Source organism: Watersipora subatra, chromosome 8 (assembly GCF_963576615.1).
Source record: "Watersipora subatra chromosome 8, tzWatSuba1.1, whole genome shotgun sequence".
NCBI lineage: Eukaryota > Metazoa > Bryozoa > Gymnolaemata > Cheilostomatida > Watersiporidae > Watersipora > Watersipora subatra.
This window is the reverse complement of record NC_088715.1, coordinates 24,562,013-24,582,348: the sequence shown is the minus strand read 5'-3', so window position 1 is coordinate 24,582,348 and position 20,336 is coordinate 24,562,013. Positions and strand designations below refer to the sequence as shown.

General features: G+C 33.4%; 1 protein-coding gene across 1 annotated transcript; it reads right to left on the bottom strand.

The window, feature by feature from the left end:
• Window positions 1-6,524: 6,524 nt before the first annotated feature.
• On the bottom strand, window positions 6,525-18,862 carry LOC137402390 (ficolin-1-like). Its single transcript, XM_068088890.1, has 6 exons — window positions 18,847-18,862; window positions 14,486-14,704; window positions 13,974-14,110; window positions 9,333-9,459; window positions 8,894-8,935; window positions 6,525-6,757 (listed from the first exon to the last, which is right to left on the bottom strand). The coding sequence occupies exons 1-6, from the start codon at window positions 18,860-18,862 to the stop codon at window positions 6,525-6,527; spliced, it is 774 nt and encodes a 257-aa protein (XP_067944991.1).
• Between the last annotated feature and the right edge of the window lie 1,474 nt (window positions 18,863-20,336).

Genomic DNA, 20,336 nt, shown 5'->3' with positions numbered 1-20,336 from the left:
AAAACTCCCCCCTTTAAAATGCCAAATTCCCCCCTAGGGGGAATTCCCCCCAGGTTGGGATCCACTGGCCTACCCGTTGGTAGATGTAAATAAGCTACACATATCTGGCTGTACGTTACCTACTTTGTAGAAATACTGCTACTTACCTTTGCTCTCTTCTACTTACTTTATAATTTAGAAATGATGTTTTTTGTTTTAGTTAAAGCTACTATAGTAAAAGGAGTAAATGAGTTTAACGGAACACACCACATATGCTTATCTTTCAGTAATTTTAAATTTAGAATGATATATGTAGACTAAAACAATCTTGTTAGTTTAAAAGTTTGCAAACAGTTTGACATAAAACGTGGAGCAAGGAAATGACAGCATGTTGGATTAGTTTTAAAAACAAACTATTTATTCGATTTTTTTGTTTTACCTTTGTTTAAAATTTTTTTAAAATAAAAAGTTTTAAATTTTTTTATTTTTGAAATAAAGTTATTGTAAACAAAGTATTATATGTATATATATAATTTATATTTAGACGAAGCAAATAGCTATTCAGTACGCTACTGCAAAAACAAGTGATGAAATGTATTTCCATTGAGTGAATAATTTTTCGCAAAATGATATCAACAATAATTTGTTTCAAAATTAAAATGGTAGTGTATGGAAATTGTATGTAAATGTTAATTGTATTTTAGTTCAGACATGTTTTTAGTAAGCTAAATTCATATAAATTAGATTCAGAATTTATGTTACACAACTGTTTCAAGTATAACTGTGTGCATATATATTACACCTGATGATCCTCTGTGGCACACTAGATTGCCAGAGTGCAAATGCTTTTACTAAGCAGTGATATTAACTTTTGCTAGTTACACATTTGACTAAGTCAAGGGAGATAACTACATGTCTATAGAAACTGTTAGTTGTGAATCAACAAGTAATTCTTATAAGTTTTAAACATTTATTATTAAAAAAAAGTTAAATAACATTTAAATCATTTTAAACCAAAACAAGACGTGAATAACGGAATGCCACGAAGTCTTTTATTTGATTTTGGCTTCTTCACAGCCAAACGAGTACCGGTAGTTGAAATGTCTAAAAATCTACTTTCTGGGTCAGTGCTAGGATTGACGCTAGCAGCGCTGCCCTCAGCAGTGTTAACTGTTGCACTGTCAGAGTCAGCTTCTTGTTCATTAAGATGCTCTGTTCTTTTAGCTCTCCTTAGTTGATATTGTAATGACCCTCTGTTTAAAAAGGATTATTAACTATAAGTGCTAGATTGGTGGTTCAAGTAGTTGGTTTATGGTTTGCGAATTTAAAGGACTGTATTTCAGGTGTAGATTTAAGGTCAAGAATTAGACTGGTTTGTTTTAGCTGAAAACTTAAAAACAGATATTTATTAAAAATTCAAACTTTCAATTGCAAAAACATAAAATATATGAAGGCTAATCAAGTCAATGGCTGATACTAATTGCGCAAGTCTAAAAATATAAAGAGTGATACAAGAGCAGAGTGATACGTAGAGCGTGAGTAAAATATGGAATTCGAATTGTTTCTGATCTACGCAGGCTTATATATGTTTGCCTAATCAGTCAAGCAATCATTACATCCGTAGATCACAGACGATTGGGCGCTGCAAAGCTTCCTAGGAAGTAAGCGAGTAAGTACAAAGAAGCAGATAACATTTATGCTAAGCAATAAAATAGCAGGTGTTAGGAAGTTGGAATAACAAATCGGCGTGTCAGGCTACCAAGAGTCCAGAAAGCTGTTTCCTAATTATATCAAAAATGGTTAAATAAAAGGGGATGAGTAGTTCCGTAAGAGGTGTATAATGCTCTTACGACAGGATACATAAATACTAATATAGAAGTTGATTAACATGATGAGTTCCTTTGTTTCACAATGACAGGTATTCATGGGCTGTGTAACTAAAGATTACAAATGCTGGGCGCTTCACAATATCCACTGGTTGTCTTTTTGTCCAGGAGCATCTTATGACTCATTTTATTCGGTTCCTCGGAGTTGTCTTCTTCCTTGAAGTCCGTATAATCACCAGAACAGGAAGCTGTAATGTAATAGTAACCTTGTATAATAGTGATAATCACGTTATTATTAACAAACCTTAGTTAATAATTTTACTAACACTAGTACAGAGTAAGATGAACATATACCATTCAGTGTATAGTTTCAATACATGAAAGTTATTATTGACTTGGGCAGAGGCATGAGCATGATCAGGAACAAGGGTATCGACATGGGCAAGGGCATAACAATAGACACAGGTATGGGCACAGGAACTTCCACAGGCATAACATGGGCTTATGCAGAGGCATGCGTATGACAATATACATGGGCATCAGAAAGGATAAAGGCATGAACATAGACAAAGACAAGCAAAGGCATGGCCGTGGAAATAGGCAAAGGCGTGAAAATACCAACAAAGCTTCAAAGAGGTGATACTTTTTGTAGTAATTGTTGATGATGTGACAATATGTTCCGACCAGCTAATAATTTACTCTGTATACAATATTTGGTTTATCCTTTAAATTAATTGCATATTGATAATGAGAATATTGCTAACACCTCTGCTAATTTTAAAATCAAGTTTTATAGCATAATATTTGCTATATTTGGAGCAGTATCTAATTGTACTTTCATTCATCCTACAGAGGTTGGAAAAAAAGATTGTATCATTTAGGATTTGAACTCACAACCTTCAGCGAAGTAGACCATCAACACACAAACAGTTGCATTTATCAACCATCTCCTAACATTTCAGAATAATTGTATGCAGAGCTATTTCACCTGATGATATCTCATGACACACTGTACTGTCAGGGTAATATTGCTTAAAAAATAGCCCGAGGTTAAAGAATGTCCAAAATTAAACCAAACCTTGGAGAAACTTGGCTACACTGCAGTTTAAACCTGTTTCTCTTCACTCTATTTAGATTTCAGTTTTATATCTCTCACCTTCACATTCAGCCTTGTCAATCTCTCCAAACTGTATAGTTTCCTTGACCTCATCAGTTTCTTTGACCTCTTGAATTAGAGGCAATGAAGGTACAAACCTCGTAGTTTGCGGAGGTGTTGGAAACTCTATTTGATGCAAACGGAGTTGTTTTTTGAAAATCCTAATCTCCTTTTCTTCATCATAACTGTATCTAAATAACATAACACTTAACCAGTCATTGACACAACTATTATTACAAGCAATATTAGCTGTGAGAGAATTAAGGGAGTTGTTCCCACTTTGTTTTGGTGATTTACCTTTTCCAAGTTATTTAAAACTATCATTCTACTTTTAGCTGACTGTCCTTTGTGTTAAATTAATTAGTCTAGTGCAGTATGTCACCTGAAGTCTAGTGGGCTATTTTGGGCGGATACATGCTTCCGAATCTTGCCGGTTCCTTCTGGATTGACGCTTTCAGCGCTGTTTGCTTTGGGTGCCATCAATGGAGCAGCAATTACATGTATATTGGTGCAATTTCTGGATCTTGGCTTAGCAGCTCTTGAAATTGGGTGGGTTTATGTCCCATTTTATTGCCTCTGCCTTGGCGTTGTCTGCGGGAATCGGTGCACCAGATGTTCAGCTCATGACAGTAACCCTTAGACCATTTTTTATAACTTTTTATATGCCTGGTACACCATATAAATACACGTCAGCAACTCACCCAAATCAGTCTCTACTACTCATCAAGACGGTATCGTTACGAAAGTTCGCTCTTGAAAACTTTATTTATCAATTTATGAACATGATACTTTTATTATAGTAAATAATTTATTATACAAGCAATTATACCTGTTGGATAAATATTTTAAATATCTTCCAAAGTACTAGCAGGGCTTCAATGAGAGGAGAATAGAGGTACGTTAATCTTTATTCATGACATATACATCTGATTTTATTTACCTCATGTCACATAGACTGACTTACACTATTTACTATTTGCTAAATAGATCACAAAATGTTTTGGCGTTATTTTTTAGTAAATTTTACGCCTTAACACTAAACAACTATGTCACCTACTCTATTGGTCAGTGCCTAAAATGGCAAATCACACCTGTAAGCACATGTTGACAGCTGTCATTCTTTAAATACTCTGGCTTTTTCAGATCCATGACAAGTTCACGGTTTTCCTTCCTGAGAATAGCATACCCATTAAACAGATATTAATCTATTTTATATAAAATTAGTACTGCGTACTGGCTCTTTGTTTTTAACAAAATAAATTTTATCTTATATAATATGATATAATACCATATAAAGCAATGCATGATGAAGTGTAATATTACTAAAAGAACAACTCGAACATGAGAAGCTGATGCTGTGGTACACCTCAAAGCTCTGAACAGACAACTTCTAATTCTCAAATGTCATCATAAGTCACTGCATCTTTATTCCAAGATTTAAAATGGAAATAACTATTATGAAATATTATTGTAGCACAATTTTCAGATTAGTATGAAATAACTTTTCTCTTAGTCTAATCTTTTGAAGACTTGTAAGAGCTATAGCTAGCCAATCAGTTATTTTACATGTGCATCTTTCCTCAATAATCTATTTTTGTACTAGGTTTGCTAAAAACATCTCTGTTTATCTCTTTTGTACTCATGCTTTTCACCCTTCAGTCTAATAAGGAACACTAACTATAATTACTGAGTTTCCATGCTTTGAATGAAATCAGAGTTTATTTATATAAATGGTAAAATCCAAATGGATTCAATACCATTTCGCTTCACTAAATTTGTGTTAAGGCATTTGCAGTTAAACTACTATTCGACGTCTCAAAGAACATCACATCATGGATTTGAATTGATAATGCTTATTATCTATTTTTGCAATACCAACCATAATGAGTGCCGATATTCAATATCTCCCTTTGTTTATATTACATGTATATACAAAGGCTATTAAATCTTGTTACTGTTCATCTAAACACCTGAAAAAGCTTTGCTGTGAATGGCTTTTGTAGTTCTTGATTAACTGAAGATTTTAGCTTTAATGGGGCACTGATGACTTTGTAAACCCTACTAAACACAACGAGTAAAGCAGTAATACACACTGGGAAATTACAATAATTGTACAAACAAGGCAAATGTGTTACAATTTTTAGTTTCTTGCACAACTATAAGTATAGGGTACAAGTATTCTACTAAAAAGAAGTTTTAATCCTGTATAATACAATCTTTTCTCTCAAACCTTAACCAAGGCAACAGACAAGCAAAAATCTTATCATAGTAAATATTGAAGCAATTGAAATAGTGAAGTCTGGGTTACATTTGTCGTTACATCCTTCATCGCTCAAAGAATCATCCTTGAGGTGAATTTTTGAGTAGATAATTAATTTTTAGAAGGGTGGCTCTCAAGAACCTGTTTAGTGAGTTTTGAAGTTAACTATTTTAGCAAACTGGCAAAAAGCGTGTGCGAAGTTTGGGCAAAATAAACAAAAATGTGAAAACACATGGCGGGTATACAGACTTACAGACAGACACATGGCTGTTATACAGACTTACAGACAGACACATAGTGGTTATACAGACTTACAGACAGACACATGGCGGTTATACAGACTTACAGACAGACAAATGGCAGTTATACAGACTTACAGACAGACACATGGCGGTTATACAGACTTACGGACAGACACATGGTGGTTATACAGACTTACAGACAGACACATGGTGGTTATACAGACTTACAGACAGACACATGGTGGTTATACAGACTTACAGACAGACACATGGTGGTTATACCGACTTACGACAAACACATAGCGGTTATACAGACATACATACAGACAGACACATGGCAATTATACAGACTAACAGACAGACACATGGCGGTTATACAGACTTACAGACAGACACATGGCGGTTATACAGACTTGTAGACAGACACATGGCGGTTATACAGACTTACAGACAGACACATAGTAGTTATACAGACATACAGAGAGACACATGGCGGCTAATCAGACTTACAGACAGACACATATCGGTTATACAGACTTACACTCAGACATATGGCGACTGTACAGACTTACAGACAGACACATTGTGGTTATAAAGACTTACAGACCGACACATGACGGTTATACAAGCTTACAGACAGACACATGGTGGTTATATAGACTTACAGACAGACACATAGCGGTTATACAGACTTACAGACAGACAGATAGCAGTTATACAGACATACATACAGACAGACACATGGCGGTTATGCAGATTTACAGACGGGCACATGGTGGTTATACAGACTTACAGACAGACACATGGCAGTTATATAGACTTACAGACAGACACATGGCGGTTATACAGACTTACAGACAGACACATGGCGGTTATACATACTTACAGACAGACACATGGTGGTTATACAGACTTACAGACAGACACATGGCGGTTATACAGACTTACAGACAGACACGATGACAAAGTGAGATTTTCAGCTATTTTGGGTGAATCGTATCTGCTGTGTATTTTCTCGGCAAGCTGTTTGCTGCTGGCTTCTTGGCTATCTGGGGCTTCTGTTAGTCTTCTCCTGTCTTAGCTCCTTTCTTGTGCTTCCCTTCTGCTGTCTGGTTTGCTGCCAGTTTCTTCTCTTTCTGGCTCGCTGCCAGTTCCTCTCTGTTTTCCGATCGATTGAGCCCCTCTTTTATACTTGTCCTTGAGTCATTGTCAAAGGTTATAGGTTGGTTGAGTTTTGCTTGTGGTTTTTGCATCATTTCTTGCATAATTTCTACTTTAGATTCTCTGCGGTGAGCTAAAATTCCTTACTGATCTTGGAATCCCATGACAACAAGCAAAACATATTCCACATCCGGCAACAAATTGTACAAAACTGGCCATAACTCAAAAACTAATAGTAGTAGTATTGTGAAATTAATTTTACAGTAATCCTCATTCTAAGACGCTACGAGCTAGCTAACTTGTATAAAACAAAAAAAATATTATCATTTTATGCCATTCTTTTCACAGCCAATATTGTCGCATAAAATACAATACCTGACTTTATGAATAATTATGCTATATTTTTTTACTGCTATACAATATGTACATCATTTTCTAGATTAAAATGATGTTATAAACTATATCTAAATAGACTAAATGAAGTGTTGTAAATTATTGTCTCACTGATGACTGGTTGCTGATCTGGTGCATGCTGACTGCTACTTCGCTCCAACAAGTCATAAATTTAGCTGGCTCCTGTAATATTAGTGATACACCTCTCCTTGTGCTGTACACTCTGTAGAGTTGTTTTCTTCACTGAATAGTCATTAGTACTTGTTGTAGCCAGTTAGTCTCTTTCATATTAAGTGGCGTTGATCAATAACAATCATTATTTAGTTACAATTTCATGCTGTTTTTCGTTCATAAGATCATTATTAAAATGGTCAGACAACACCCTATCCAACTGATGTCCCATATATTCACATTGCATCAGCTGTGATGGTTGGATAACTTCTACGCTTGACATTTTTAGCAGCATAGAAATTGCCCTAGATTTTCATGTTTACTTGATGATGTATTGCAGTGCTTGCTGCAATGTTTTGCAGCAGCTGTGGTATTACGTGGTCTCACAATTTATAATTTCTTTTGACTTATTGCTCATCTATTGTTTCAAACCCTGACACTATTACTTTCATCACCATCAGAGTCAGTGCTGCTACTTTAATTCTTTGTGTAATCACAAAAACCTGAATTGGCTATAATGTCATCAGCATAAGCAATTATCTGTTATCTGACTCGGGAGGTACTTACAAAACTTACACAAAAATCTTTCGTTTTCATGCTGGAAATTTCCAAACAAAAATTTAAAACTGCTTCGTTATTTTAGGCTAATTTTATAGAGAAATTTTTGTACAACACTATCAATGCTATAAAAGTTCTAAAGATCAGTGGTTATATTGTCAAGGATTAATAAGATTAAGTTACTACGCAACTGCTGAGAAAGTCGCAAAAATGTGTCTACGCCAGTCAACCATAGAAAACTGCATATATGTGTCTACGGCAGTGAAAGGGTTAAAAAAATTACTGTTCCACCAGAAGATATCCATCAAAACTTTAAATATGATGATACTATTACCTCTCGATACTGGTACAAATGTAAAAATGAATGTCGTACTTTGTCTGACCGAATTGAAAAAGAATGTCACGGCTTAAAATTGTTCTGACGAGAAGGATTGGCCTTAACCCCAGATATATAGTAATCAACCTATAAAAAAAATTTTAACAGGGGCAATGTAACGCGTATCCGCATTGGTAAAATAATCAGCATGTGCTATAGCTATATTTATAGCCGGAACGCATACAGATCCACATACGACGACAGACATACTTTGAGAAATATATATATATATATGTAGATATATCTATATTAGACCCACCTATATTACATAATAATGGGTCAGAGATATCTGACCCACTAATTCAGCTAGTTGTTGTCCTTTATAAAGAAAACTCAGAAAAAAGAGAACTTAGAAATTAAAATGAATGTCAGTCTATTTGAGAAACTCTGCACAACCTCTGTAAGATTGAATATAGTTACATTTAACAGGAACTAAAGTAGAACAAGTCTGTTGATTGCTGATGAAAAATCTGAGTTTCGACCATGTAGAGTCTTACTAGACAAGGCCTAAACAAAGAAAATAATGTATCGACTTGAACAACAGGTCTTCTTGCAAAGGAAACGAAAAGAAGAATTTATCAACCATAATTTGCATCATTATGTTTAGATAATGAGCTTTTAAGGTATATTGTATTTGTAACTATTATGAGAATTATAGCTAACGAGATATTCTCATATAAATAGTTTTCAATGAGTAATAATATCCTTTCCAGCTGAACCAAACTGCTCCTGTTGCAAATGAAGAAGTTGTTCCCCCTTCATACCAAATACCATTTAGATTAGAACGATGGCATGACCGGTACCACCAAGCTCCTACAAATAGAAAAGTTTATTTTAATGGTTTTATGTAAATATATTAATACATGTAAAATAAAAAGTTGCTGAGTTTACAGTTTAAGTGTAGACAAGTTTGGAAATTAGTTTAGATATGTCACCATTTTTCACTAATTAAGTTTTTTGGAAGCTTTCTTAGAAAGACATGAACATGTTATTTCAATTTAGTAAAGAAAATTGTCAAACAAATGTATTTGATGTGTGTTTACTTGAATAAAACATAAATTTTACAAAGTCAAATACTGCGCATATTTGTGAAATTTAAAATTGGGAACATTTGTAAAAATATCGAATATAGCTAAAAACATAAAAGGCTGGTGTATATGCTAATTGGGACAAAATTCAAAATTTACAGTGTTTTTATATTGTTACCCACCATGAAACTTTGCTGCACAGTTGCTACCGTCCATATCATTGTCTTTATCAAATGTTGTAAATTTCATATTGTTGAGATCGAAATCACCTGTCCAAGAGTCTCCTGCATCTCCGCTATATCCTGATGCCTAAAATACAATTGCTGTTATACTATGCAGAAAGGCTATCAGTTTTCTATTTGGTAAAAAAATTTCTGCGCAAACTGGAGTGTACTGATAGTCTGATACTATAAGTGTTGAACAAGAGATAGGTAAACTTTAGTATTGAACTTTGCATTAGTTTTAGTACGAGTCAGAGCAATGATTGAAATAGCAAGAAGAGAAGTTTAAACACTAATCAGATGAGCAACTGATTGGATATATGTATATATATATACTTATATATGTATATATAATGTATATACATATATATCATAATATAAACATCATATATAATAAACATGTATATACATATATATTATATATATGCATATATAATGTATATACATATATATCATAATATAAACATCATATATAATAAACATGTATATACATATATATTATATATATATGTATATATAATGTATATACATATATATCATAATATAAACATCATATATAATAAACATGTATATACATATATATTATATATATATGTTTATACATGTTTATTATAAGTTTTTCATGCTAATAAGTACACAGTTTCTACAAAAAAGAGCTAGTAATCTACTTAGAGAGTAAGCTAGAACTGAGTGTAAACACCATAGTAAGCCAGTATGCAGACTCATGTTTGTATACACATGTATACACACTATCATATGCATTAACACGCTGGACAAGATTGTAAATCACTACAAGGCAGTTCACTTAATTATTCCAAAGAAGCTAAGTTGTAGAAGCAAAACAAATATCACATATGAACAGTCTGTATGCTTTCAAACATTCATGAAAATTTTTCTGCAACAGCACAGGCAGTGCTAGCGGGTAGATTGAATGGAATATCCAGAAAAATGTTGTATAGTAGTATTGGCAAAAGCAAGTAGCATAATATAGAAACGACTAAACACCGAAGACATACACAATATTACAATGGACATGACACCTAATACATTGGAGAACCGGCAATAAAGCCAGTTATCATATACTCATCTACAAGCAGCTTAAAAACCTCCTGTGGAAGTAGCCCATAAGAAAAGAGACATCGATTGATATGCCAGAAAACTATTAAAAGATATCAGACCTGTACGAGACACCGCCAAGAAAATTGGAGTTAGTCATCATTTCCAATCAGTATACCCTTATGACGTACTTAAGACAAGTTATCTCAATTGCTAACCCTCTGCAACATAAAGAACGGAACCTGATTGCCAAAAGAACTTCTAACAGGCTAACAGAGATATCTCTAAAAAAGAACAGTTCCAATGACTCTCGATCTGAAGTCGATCTATCTATCTCTCCTTCTTGAAGAGCATGTTGAGATTCCCTTTGTCTGCTGAGGCATGTTCCTCTGCCTCTGGAGCCTTCCTCCCTCTTCTTTCTGGAGCCTCCCTCTCTCCTACCTTTGTCTCTGGAACCTCTATCCTTTCCCTACCTATGGAGCCTCCTTCTCCCTTATCAGCTAATCCTCTTCTACTTCCCCAACTCAACTACCAAACCTCTTTGACTCATGACTCTCATCTGACTATCAGACCGAGCAAACAAACATGGATGACCGTTTGAGTAAGGGTTTTAACTTTTATTGGTTATTTTTCCATTTTGACATTAATATTATTGTTTAGAATTTGGTTAGTTGTGTATTTTAATTGTTGGACTTATAGAATAAAGAAGTACATTTTACTGATAAATATCAGTACTGCTTACAATTATAGCTAAACACCTTCACTTGTACCTGAACCAGTAGTAATCAAATTAGTTCCCACATGCTAAGCAAAAGTGCTCAAACTGAACATAATCAAATTAGAATGAAATGACAAAGCAAATTCAACACTGATGTTGTGTGTGGATTTCAACTAGTTATGCACAACATAATTTCTCTCCTTCACATCCATGACAAAGCTACAGAAGTATTGCCTTCACACAAGACTGAAGAATACATCTACAGCCAATATTGTGAGGCAAGTTCTAATGATGAAATTTGAAAGTCAGCATTTTTAGTTTTATACAACTGAAAGTTTTGGTTCCCAGAAGTAGGCTTTTGTGAACCCATGTCAGACTTGTGCTGGACAAAGGACTGAAGAAAAAGTAAAAGTAAAGTAGCGATAATCAACAAAATGTTTTATCTTTTTATTTTGACTCGGTATGGATCATTACTAATATGGAGAATTACTAATGGAAAAATTTTAATTCAACTATTTGGATTTAAAATTAAGTTAGATTGTACATGTTTTGCCTACAAGGTGAAAAATATTTTTTATGTTACATGCTACCGTAATATGGTGCAATAACAAGTCAAATCTTTTTGCAATAAACGAAATTTGGGTATCAACTTGTAGCTATTATTATCTATAGACATTAAGTAATTACAACTGTCTAATTTAAATATTCAGATTCAGCATAAAATTCTGTTATAGAAACTATGTGTTTGTAAAATTACAGCTAAATTTAATAGTCGTTGCTAAGGTGATTTTAACTCGGATACACGTTTCAACCATTGTAAAAAGATATATGTCAACTTTCGACTATAAAATCAATTTTAAACAACTTAGAAACAAAACTTTTTCTGCAGCAGAATTTGTAAATTTTCCTTTGTTAAGCTGAGCAACTAGCTAAATGTTGATAATTTCCAACTTAACCCCATTTTCTGTGATCACGACCCATATATATATAATCAATATATATATAATCAATATATATATAATCAATATATATATACATATACATGTATATATGTATTGTATAGGTATATATTTACGGTATTACATTAAATACGGCATATATTTAATGTATATATATATATGTATATATATAAATATATATATACATGTTTATATATACATATATTTATATATATATGTATATATATACATGTATATATACATATATACATTAAATATATGCCGTATTTAATGTAATACCGTAAATATATACATATACAATACATATATATGTATATATATATATATATATATATATATATATATATATATATATATATACAAGTATTGGAAAACCTTTTTACCGAAATGATAAGCTAGTCAACCCTTAAACACGTTTTTATTCATGCTATTTTTGAACAATATAGTCAAGCTAGAAATATTTCATTTTGCTATATTCAGTTGCTATGGCTAAAGCTTCAAAAGGGTCGGTCTCATTGGTTGACTAGCGGGATTACTGCAGAACCAAGTCTCTAGCCCGATCGAAATCTAGAATTATTTTACATTTTAGTAGTGGTGGTAAACGCATTTAAAAAGCCTTGCTTGCAAAATTTTTAATTGTGTGCAGTCCTTAGCTTTTTAATAAAACTGATCTACGATTTGTCTCTTTTAGACTGAACAAAATACATGTTAAAATTAAATTGCTACATTAAATTTAGGCAACATTACACAGAATAAAGTTGAGAAATATCAAATAAAAACTATGCATAATGTCTATGTTTGTCTTTGGCATTAGCCCTCAAGATGAGGCTAATAAAAGACCATGGCAAGTTGGAGAATGGCAGTCAGCAAAGATAGATGAATTACTTTTTCTTGTTTCTGTTTAAAATAATTGTTTTTTAGAATGTAAGCTAAAGATTTATTTACATCGTCACAAACTGAAACACTGTCACCATACATAAAACTATAAAATTTCAATTATGTGAAACCGAAGTTGTCCTATCCTGTATGCAATAAACGATAATTTCAAATCATAGGACGAAAGCTCCTTCTAGGTACCGCATTTTCCTTATTTTTTATTATTAGAACCGATAAAAGTTTTGTTGATTGATAGGGCTTACTGCAAAATCATAAAATTTATCCTATCGGTGTGGTAAAAAATTGATGAATTACATAGCATATTTCGGTTGAGCTAACTACTATATACATAATTTGTATACTGGAAATCAGTAGTTATTTTTTAGCAAACATCTTTTAAAAGTTTCATAAAAAGCTTTGTAAATATATGGCCAATTTTTGTTAATGTAGAGTGCTCAGCGGTAGTAATCTTAGCATCACTTCCTTGTCGTCTTCATACAATTTCAATAGAGTTATTAAAATTATAACTGGTCAGAAGATTGGCTGGCTTTTATACTGTTGAACTGCTGTATTATCTTATCTGCCTTACAAGGCAGTTCTGTTTGTGAAACTACCACTCTTTGAAAAAAGGCTAAGCAAAAATTCAATTTCAATAACAGTACGACTACTTACACGACATGAATGTTTTGACAAAATATCTTAGACCATCATCAGAAAAGTTGCCTAACTGTATATTACTACAGAAATAAATAAAACACTAATGTAATCTGTTCATCATCAAGTCTCATAGTCGACTACATTTTTACAGCTTTGTCCTTGCCTTATCAAATGGTTCAGTTCATACAATGCTACATTGTAAGAACCGTACCTAAAATTTAGTCAAATCCAGAAACTTCAGTGATGTTGTTACTCCTGGGAACTGTTATGACCTGTGGTAAACTTCTATTTAATTGTAAATCCTGTTTATTACAACAGATAAAAAACTATTCTTACATAGTTTACATAGTCGGTGGATGATTCGTCGATATAGAAGGAAGAGTAGTTTGCTGTTCTAACTTCTCCATCATGTGACTCAAGGAAGATACTCAGTCTACGATTCGTCTTTGTGAGCAGGTAAATAGCCTCCAGACCTAAATAGTTAAACATGGTAAAGTAACTCCATTAGCCAACTAGTTATCTGTACGTTTAGAATAAAAAAATCTAATCATGTTTTCAGAGAATAACCATGAAATTGGATATCCATTACTGATGTGAGTTTGGGGCGACAAATTACCTATCAAGAAGCAATAAAATTGTTAAAATTCTTTGTAAGGTTTTATTTAAATGCAGTCCAATTTCAAAAAAACTCAGTATAAAGCAGCTTATGAGCTCAACTTTCAGTTTTAATAGTTTTATACAAATAGAATGACTTATATAAAAAAATCACCAAATTGCATGATAGAGCAAATGGTTCACATGTTTTTAACAGTTTTACTGTTTTACGCAGTAACAAAAAGTTAACTCACCCATCCAGTACTCTCCATTCATATAACCAAAACCATCAACATATTCCTCCCATCCTCTGTAAAAGTCCACAGTACCATCAAGTCTTCTTTGTATAACAGTCCAACCAGACTCATGGTCAAACTGACAGACTGCCCAGATCAGTCTCAAGCTTGGATCTGGACGGAGGATGTAAACTGCACCAGACTTTCTCTCTCCTTTCTCAAAAGCATCCTGACAGTCTAAATTAGTTGCATATGATTGTCACTTGTAGCAAAGTCTGATAGATATGCGTTCCAGGTCTGCACACAATGAAAGTTTCATGTCTGTAAGTTATACTGTGTAAGTTATGTAAGTTAATGAGTTCACTAATTATTATATACTGAACTTTCAATTCAAAATAAATGTTAATACATACTGTTATTAAGCGTGACAAGGAGCAAGCCAAAATGTTTCTTTCTGATTCAGGAGAAATATTTACTTAAACTTTTGATGTTCCCGCAACAAAATTAGCTATATTTTATTTTTATGAGTGTTATCATAATATTTTACCACAAAAAAGCAAATAAATACAGTTGTGTGAACACCTCTTGGTTTTTTGTTTGCTCATTTTACTATTTGTACGCAATGTCTTTAAGTTTTATGTCCACAAATAACCATGTGATAGTACGGTAGAATTGCTTTCTCGCAGAAACAAATAAACTGCCACAAAATTTCTATTAGCATTTTGGTAAAGAGAATAACAAAACATTTGTGTGTATAAATTATACATTATAAATTATTATAAATTATCGGTCTTATATATTAGTATATATTCCATATCTTATATATTAAATAAATCAAGTATTATGATGCAAAGCAAATGAATCAGCTCGCATAAACTGAAAATATATCTTTTATTGAGAAGGAAACACGAGTCATTCATAATTTGGCAAATAATTTGCTAAATAAAATTATAAAATAAATTTAATAATAAAATAAAATAAACTTGGCAGAAAAGCAGAGCTGCTGCTTGTCAACACGCTGGCTTTAAAATTTATTTTTCATGGTTCTAAGGCGACTTTATTCAACATGTACAAGGCATTCTAAATTTACAATTATTACTCAAATCATTATGTGTTGGGTTGGAGGAAAAACCTCAATAATCATACACCAGCCTAATGCGCTACTGATGAAATATTTTTGGTAGTCCAAGTTTACATTTTTTTTTCATGTGATAAATAAAAATAATGAAACAGCAAAAAAAATTGCTTTTCTTAGCATTTCCTAATAAAACAGATGTTTCTAAAAGCTTGAAGATTTTTTTGAGAAAGCAGGTAAAATAGCTCATGTAAAAATGTGCCTAACCAAATGCGTGTTGTTAAGAATTTAGTAGTTATTAGCCACTAGCTCTATTCATATCTCTACTTCAATTCTTTTAAGTAAATCAAAGTGCTAGACTCCAGCAATTTCTTCCAGTCACCAAAACCCGAGAAAATACTTTTCCTTACCTTGATAAATATTCTCTGTCGAGCAACATCCTGATAACTTGTCCACAAAACAGCAATCCTTCAAAGTAAAAAAAGCAAGTATTTTTCAATTATAGAGTGACATTACTGAAAAAGCATTTTATATAGTTTGTCAAAAGCCAATAAGCTTTGTCTAGCAAATTTTATTTGTAGTCAATATAACTAGGTAATTTTTTTGCATATAACCCATAGAAATGATATGTTTAAAAGGATCCAGTCATTGACAAAACTTGACTTTATGTGCTAAAATTGAAATATAATATTGCAATGTCAAATGCAATTGTCATTTTAATAAGGACCATTTTGTTGATTTTCCAAATATATATTTTCATTTGCAGTTGTCCTTTCAAATTTTCACCAAAAACCTTTTTTTAAACTATTATTTTGCTTAGTGTTTTGTTGGTAAAGTGTTTCTGAGTTAATATCAATGAACATCAAAAAATACATCAGCAGTCCTCTTTAAAACTTACTGGTTTAAACAATAAGCAACTTGCGTTAGTTGTACTACATAAAAACGCAAACGAAATTAGCTTAACCCTGTCATTGCTGTCCATGTAAAAATTTAGCTTTCGGTCTACTGCCAGCTATTTTACCAAAAATTGCTAGTTTTGCTTCATGATATCTATACTTTTATATTTTCATACTGTAACACGTTCAGGAATAAAGAACCACAGGCTAAATAGACTACTAGAAGTTATAGCTACTGAAAGCTACGGCTTAGACGGCTATTAGGCTACGGCTTATACGTCTAGGAGACACGTGACCCCCATCGATATATAGTGACTGGAGACCAAGCTGACGGCCTCTTGTGATCAGGAGTTTACGGTGAGTGCTTTATTGCTCCCCCAGCAATATAACACGGCATTGTAGGCAGTCTTGTTCGGGGAGAATTTTTATCGGTGATGCTTTATTATATTGTGGTGTAGTGGTGAATAAGTAGTGATATCGGTGATCGATAGTGGTGATACAGTGGTTAGTGATTTTCCGTGGTGTATTTTCTATGATAAGTGGGTGATACTATACAAGGTGAGTGGTGATTACACAGTGTTATAAAGGTTCCAAAGGGCGTTCGAAGGTAAGTTTAAGCTATTTTGAATATGGCTAGAAGTTTGAATTTTAATGATTTTCCGAAACTAGTAATTAATAGCGACAATGTTGGTGGATCATGGAAAAATTGTTTAAATGAGTTTGATTTAACCGTTGAAATGATTACACTGAGATTAGGTGAAGAACAAGTTACAATAGATAGCGAGGAAGAAACTGTGGATGTATTTAGAGGTAGCATGAAATTAGTATCTTTGTTGAATGCCGCAGATAAGGCAGGTAGAGCAGCTTTGACATCTTTAGGTTTTGATCAAAAAAGTGCAACTCCTACATACCAGGGAGCCATGGAACTTTTGAAAACTGTGTGTGATTCTGAGGAAACTGTTTATGTTGAAACAATAAAATTTGTAACCGCTAGTCAAGCTACAGAAGAAAATGAAAATGATTATTTATTACGAATTAAAGATTTAAGTAGAAAAATGACCTTTGGAACTGAACATGATGCTTTGAGACAAGAATTTGCTTTAGCTATTGCAGTTAATGGGTTGAGAGAATCTTCTCTTCGATCCCAGCTGATGCAACAAAATGACTTGAATTGGACTAAGTTTTCAGGTATTTTGAGACCTAAAAAGTAGCTAGAAATTCAGAAAGAGCTATGGAAACTGGTAAAGCAGGCAATTTTAATGTGAAATAAGAAGTAGATGCAGTAGAAAACAAATCAGAGGGCAAAGAAAATCAATTTAAATTTGACTCTGATTCGGATAATGAGAAAGAAATGAATAAAGTTTCTTCTAGAGATAAATATAAATCTAGAGGGTATGGTAAGGATAGGAAGTCAAGTAAATACGATAAAGACTATGGTAAAAATAGAATAAGCTCTAGAGACTATAGTAGTTCATCTAAAGATTCTGCTATAGAGAGACCACTTGAATGGCGTAGGAGAAGTAGAGACAGGTATTCCCCGAGGAGATATGATGATAGATCTAGCAAAAATTCTAGACGGTATCCATCTCCAGGGGCAAATAAATGCTATGGTTGTGGAGTGAGAGGACATGAAATCAGATTTTGTCCAGGGGTAAGATGCTTTTTTGTGCTGCTAAAGGGCACACAATTGAGGACTGCAAGGTACGTAGGAGTCAAAAGAGCGATAAGTACGAAAGTAGTGGAAGTAGTGAAGGTAGAAGAAGTCCTACTCTCAGAATAAGATTTTCTGAGTCTAGTAATAGCAGCTGATTAGACGGGAAATTTGTCAGAAATTTATCTGTAAATGGTAAAGAGATTTACTTTTGACACAGGAGCTGTGTCCACTATGACTGAAAAAACTAGTAGAAAGCTTGGTTTGAATTTAAAAGAACCCGAGCAAACTTTGAATGGAGCTGATGGAAATCGATTGAATGTTTTAGGAGTAGCTGATGTAACTATTAAAAGTACTTAAAGGTTCTAGAAGAAATCTTTTAGGTATGTCCGAGATTAAGAAGTTGAATTTGTTAGCAGTTATTAATGCTTTGTATGCTAACGAATTTGACCCTTTGAAGGAATTTCCCAAGACTTTCGAGTGACTAGGAACAATGCCTGGTATTTTCAGTATTGACTTGAATAGGAATGCTGAACCTGTTAGGTTGTATGCACCTAGGCCTATTGCAGCAGGCTTGGGTAAAAAAGCTACGAAAGAGATTGATAAATGTTGGAAAGTAAGGTTATAGAACCTCTAGAAAAAGCTACTGATTGGTGTTCAGGTCTTACCATTGCTCTAAAACAAGGTAGTAAGATTAGAATGTGTGTAGATTTGACCAATTTGAATAAATGTGTTAGGAGGGAAGTATATCCTTTACCTAGGATATCAGACATGTTGAGTAAATTGGCAAAAGGAGTTATGTTTTCTAAACTTGATGCTAACTCTGGATTTTGGCAAGTTAGACTTGATAAGAAATGCAAAGAATTGACGACTTTTGTAACCCCATGGGGCAGATTTTGCTTTAAGAGAATGCCTTTTGGGATATCTTCAGCCCCTGAATTTTTTCAGAGGGAAATGAAAAAGGTATTGAAAGGTTTAGACGGAATTGTATGTTTGATGGATGACATTTTAGTTTACGGTAAAACTGTAACCGAACATTGGCAACGTTTACATAAAGTTTTAAATAGAATTGAGAAGTCTGGAATGACTTTGAGGAAAGAAAAATGTGAATTTGGATGTACCGAGGTGAAGTTTTTAGGACATTTGGTTAGCAGTGCTGGAATTAAACCAGACCCAGGTAAAATAAAAGCTATAGTTAAAATGAAGCCTCCGAGGAGCAAAAAGGAGGCCAGGAGATTTACCGGAATGGTTAATCATTTGAAGAAGTTTAATAAAAGGTTAGCTGGTTTATGTACTGCAATTTATGGAGTAACGGGGTAGTAAATTGGAATGGTTTTGGGGTCCTGATCAACAAGAAGCTTTTGAAACTGTTAAGAAAGAAATTTCTAATAGTCCAGTATTATGTACTTTCGAGATAAATGCTAAACATAGAGTTTCCGCTGATGCTAGTAAAAATGCACTAGGTGCAGTTTTGCTACAGTATAGCGAGGAAGGTGCGTGGCAACCTGTAAAATGCGCTTCTAGGAAAATGACTGAAACTGAAGGTAGATATGCCATGGTTGAAAAGGAAGCTTTAGCTACGACATGGGCATGTGAAAAGTTTGATTACTATTTAGTTGGTAGAAAATTTGAAATAGAGACGGACCATAAGCCTTTAATTGCAATTTTAGGTGAAAAGGATTTGTTTAAGCTACCTGTAAGAGTACAACGTTTTAAGTTAAGACTAATGAGATATGATTATGATATTTTTCACACTCCTGGAAAAGATATGTTCATTGCTGATTTGCTTAGCCGTCCAAACAGTCGTGCTGTTTGTGATGAGGTAAGTAAAGCTGTTTGTAATAAGGTAGAAGCTTATGTTAACTCGATAGTTTCCTCTTCTGCATACGGAGACGTTAAAGAAGAGAAACTAAGAGAAGAGGTTAGTAAAGACTCAGATGCTCTCAAGTGTATAGATTATTTGTATTCTGGTTGGCCATCTGAATTGGATGGTTCTAGTAAAGAACTGACAGGTTTATTTGGATCTAGAGAGAGATTAAGTATTTACATGTATAATAATATATTGTTATATGACTCTAGGCTGTATATTCCTAAGTCATTAAGACTGCAGTATTTGGAAATTTGTCATGAAGGTCATCAAGGCATAACGAAATGTCGTAGACGAGCTCAGCGTCATTTTTGGTGGCCTGGTTATAGTAAGGAGATTGCAGGTTATATAAATAGAGGTAATATTTGCATTATGCATGG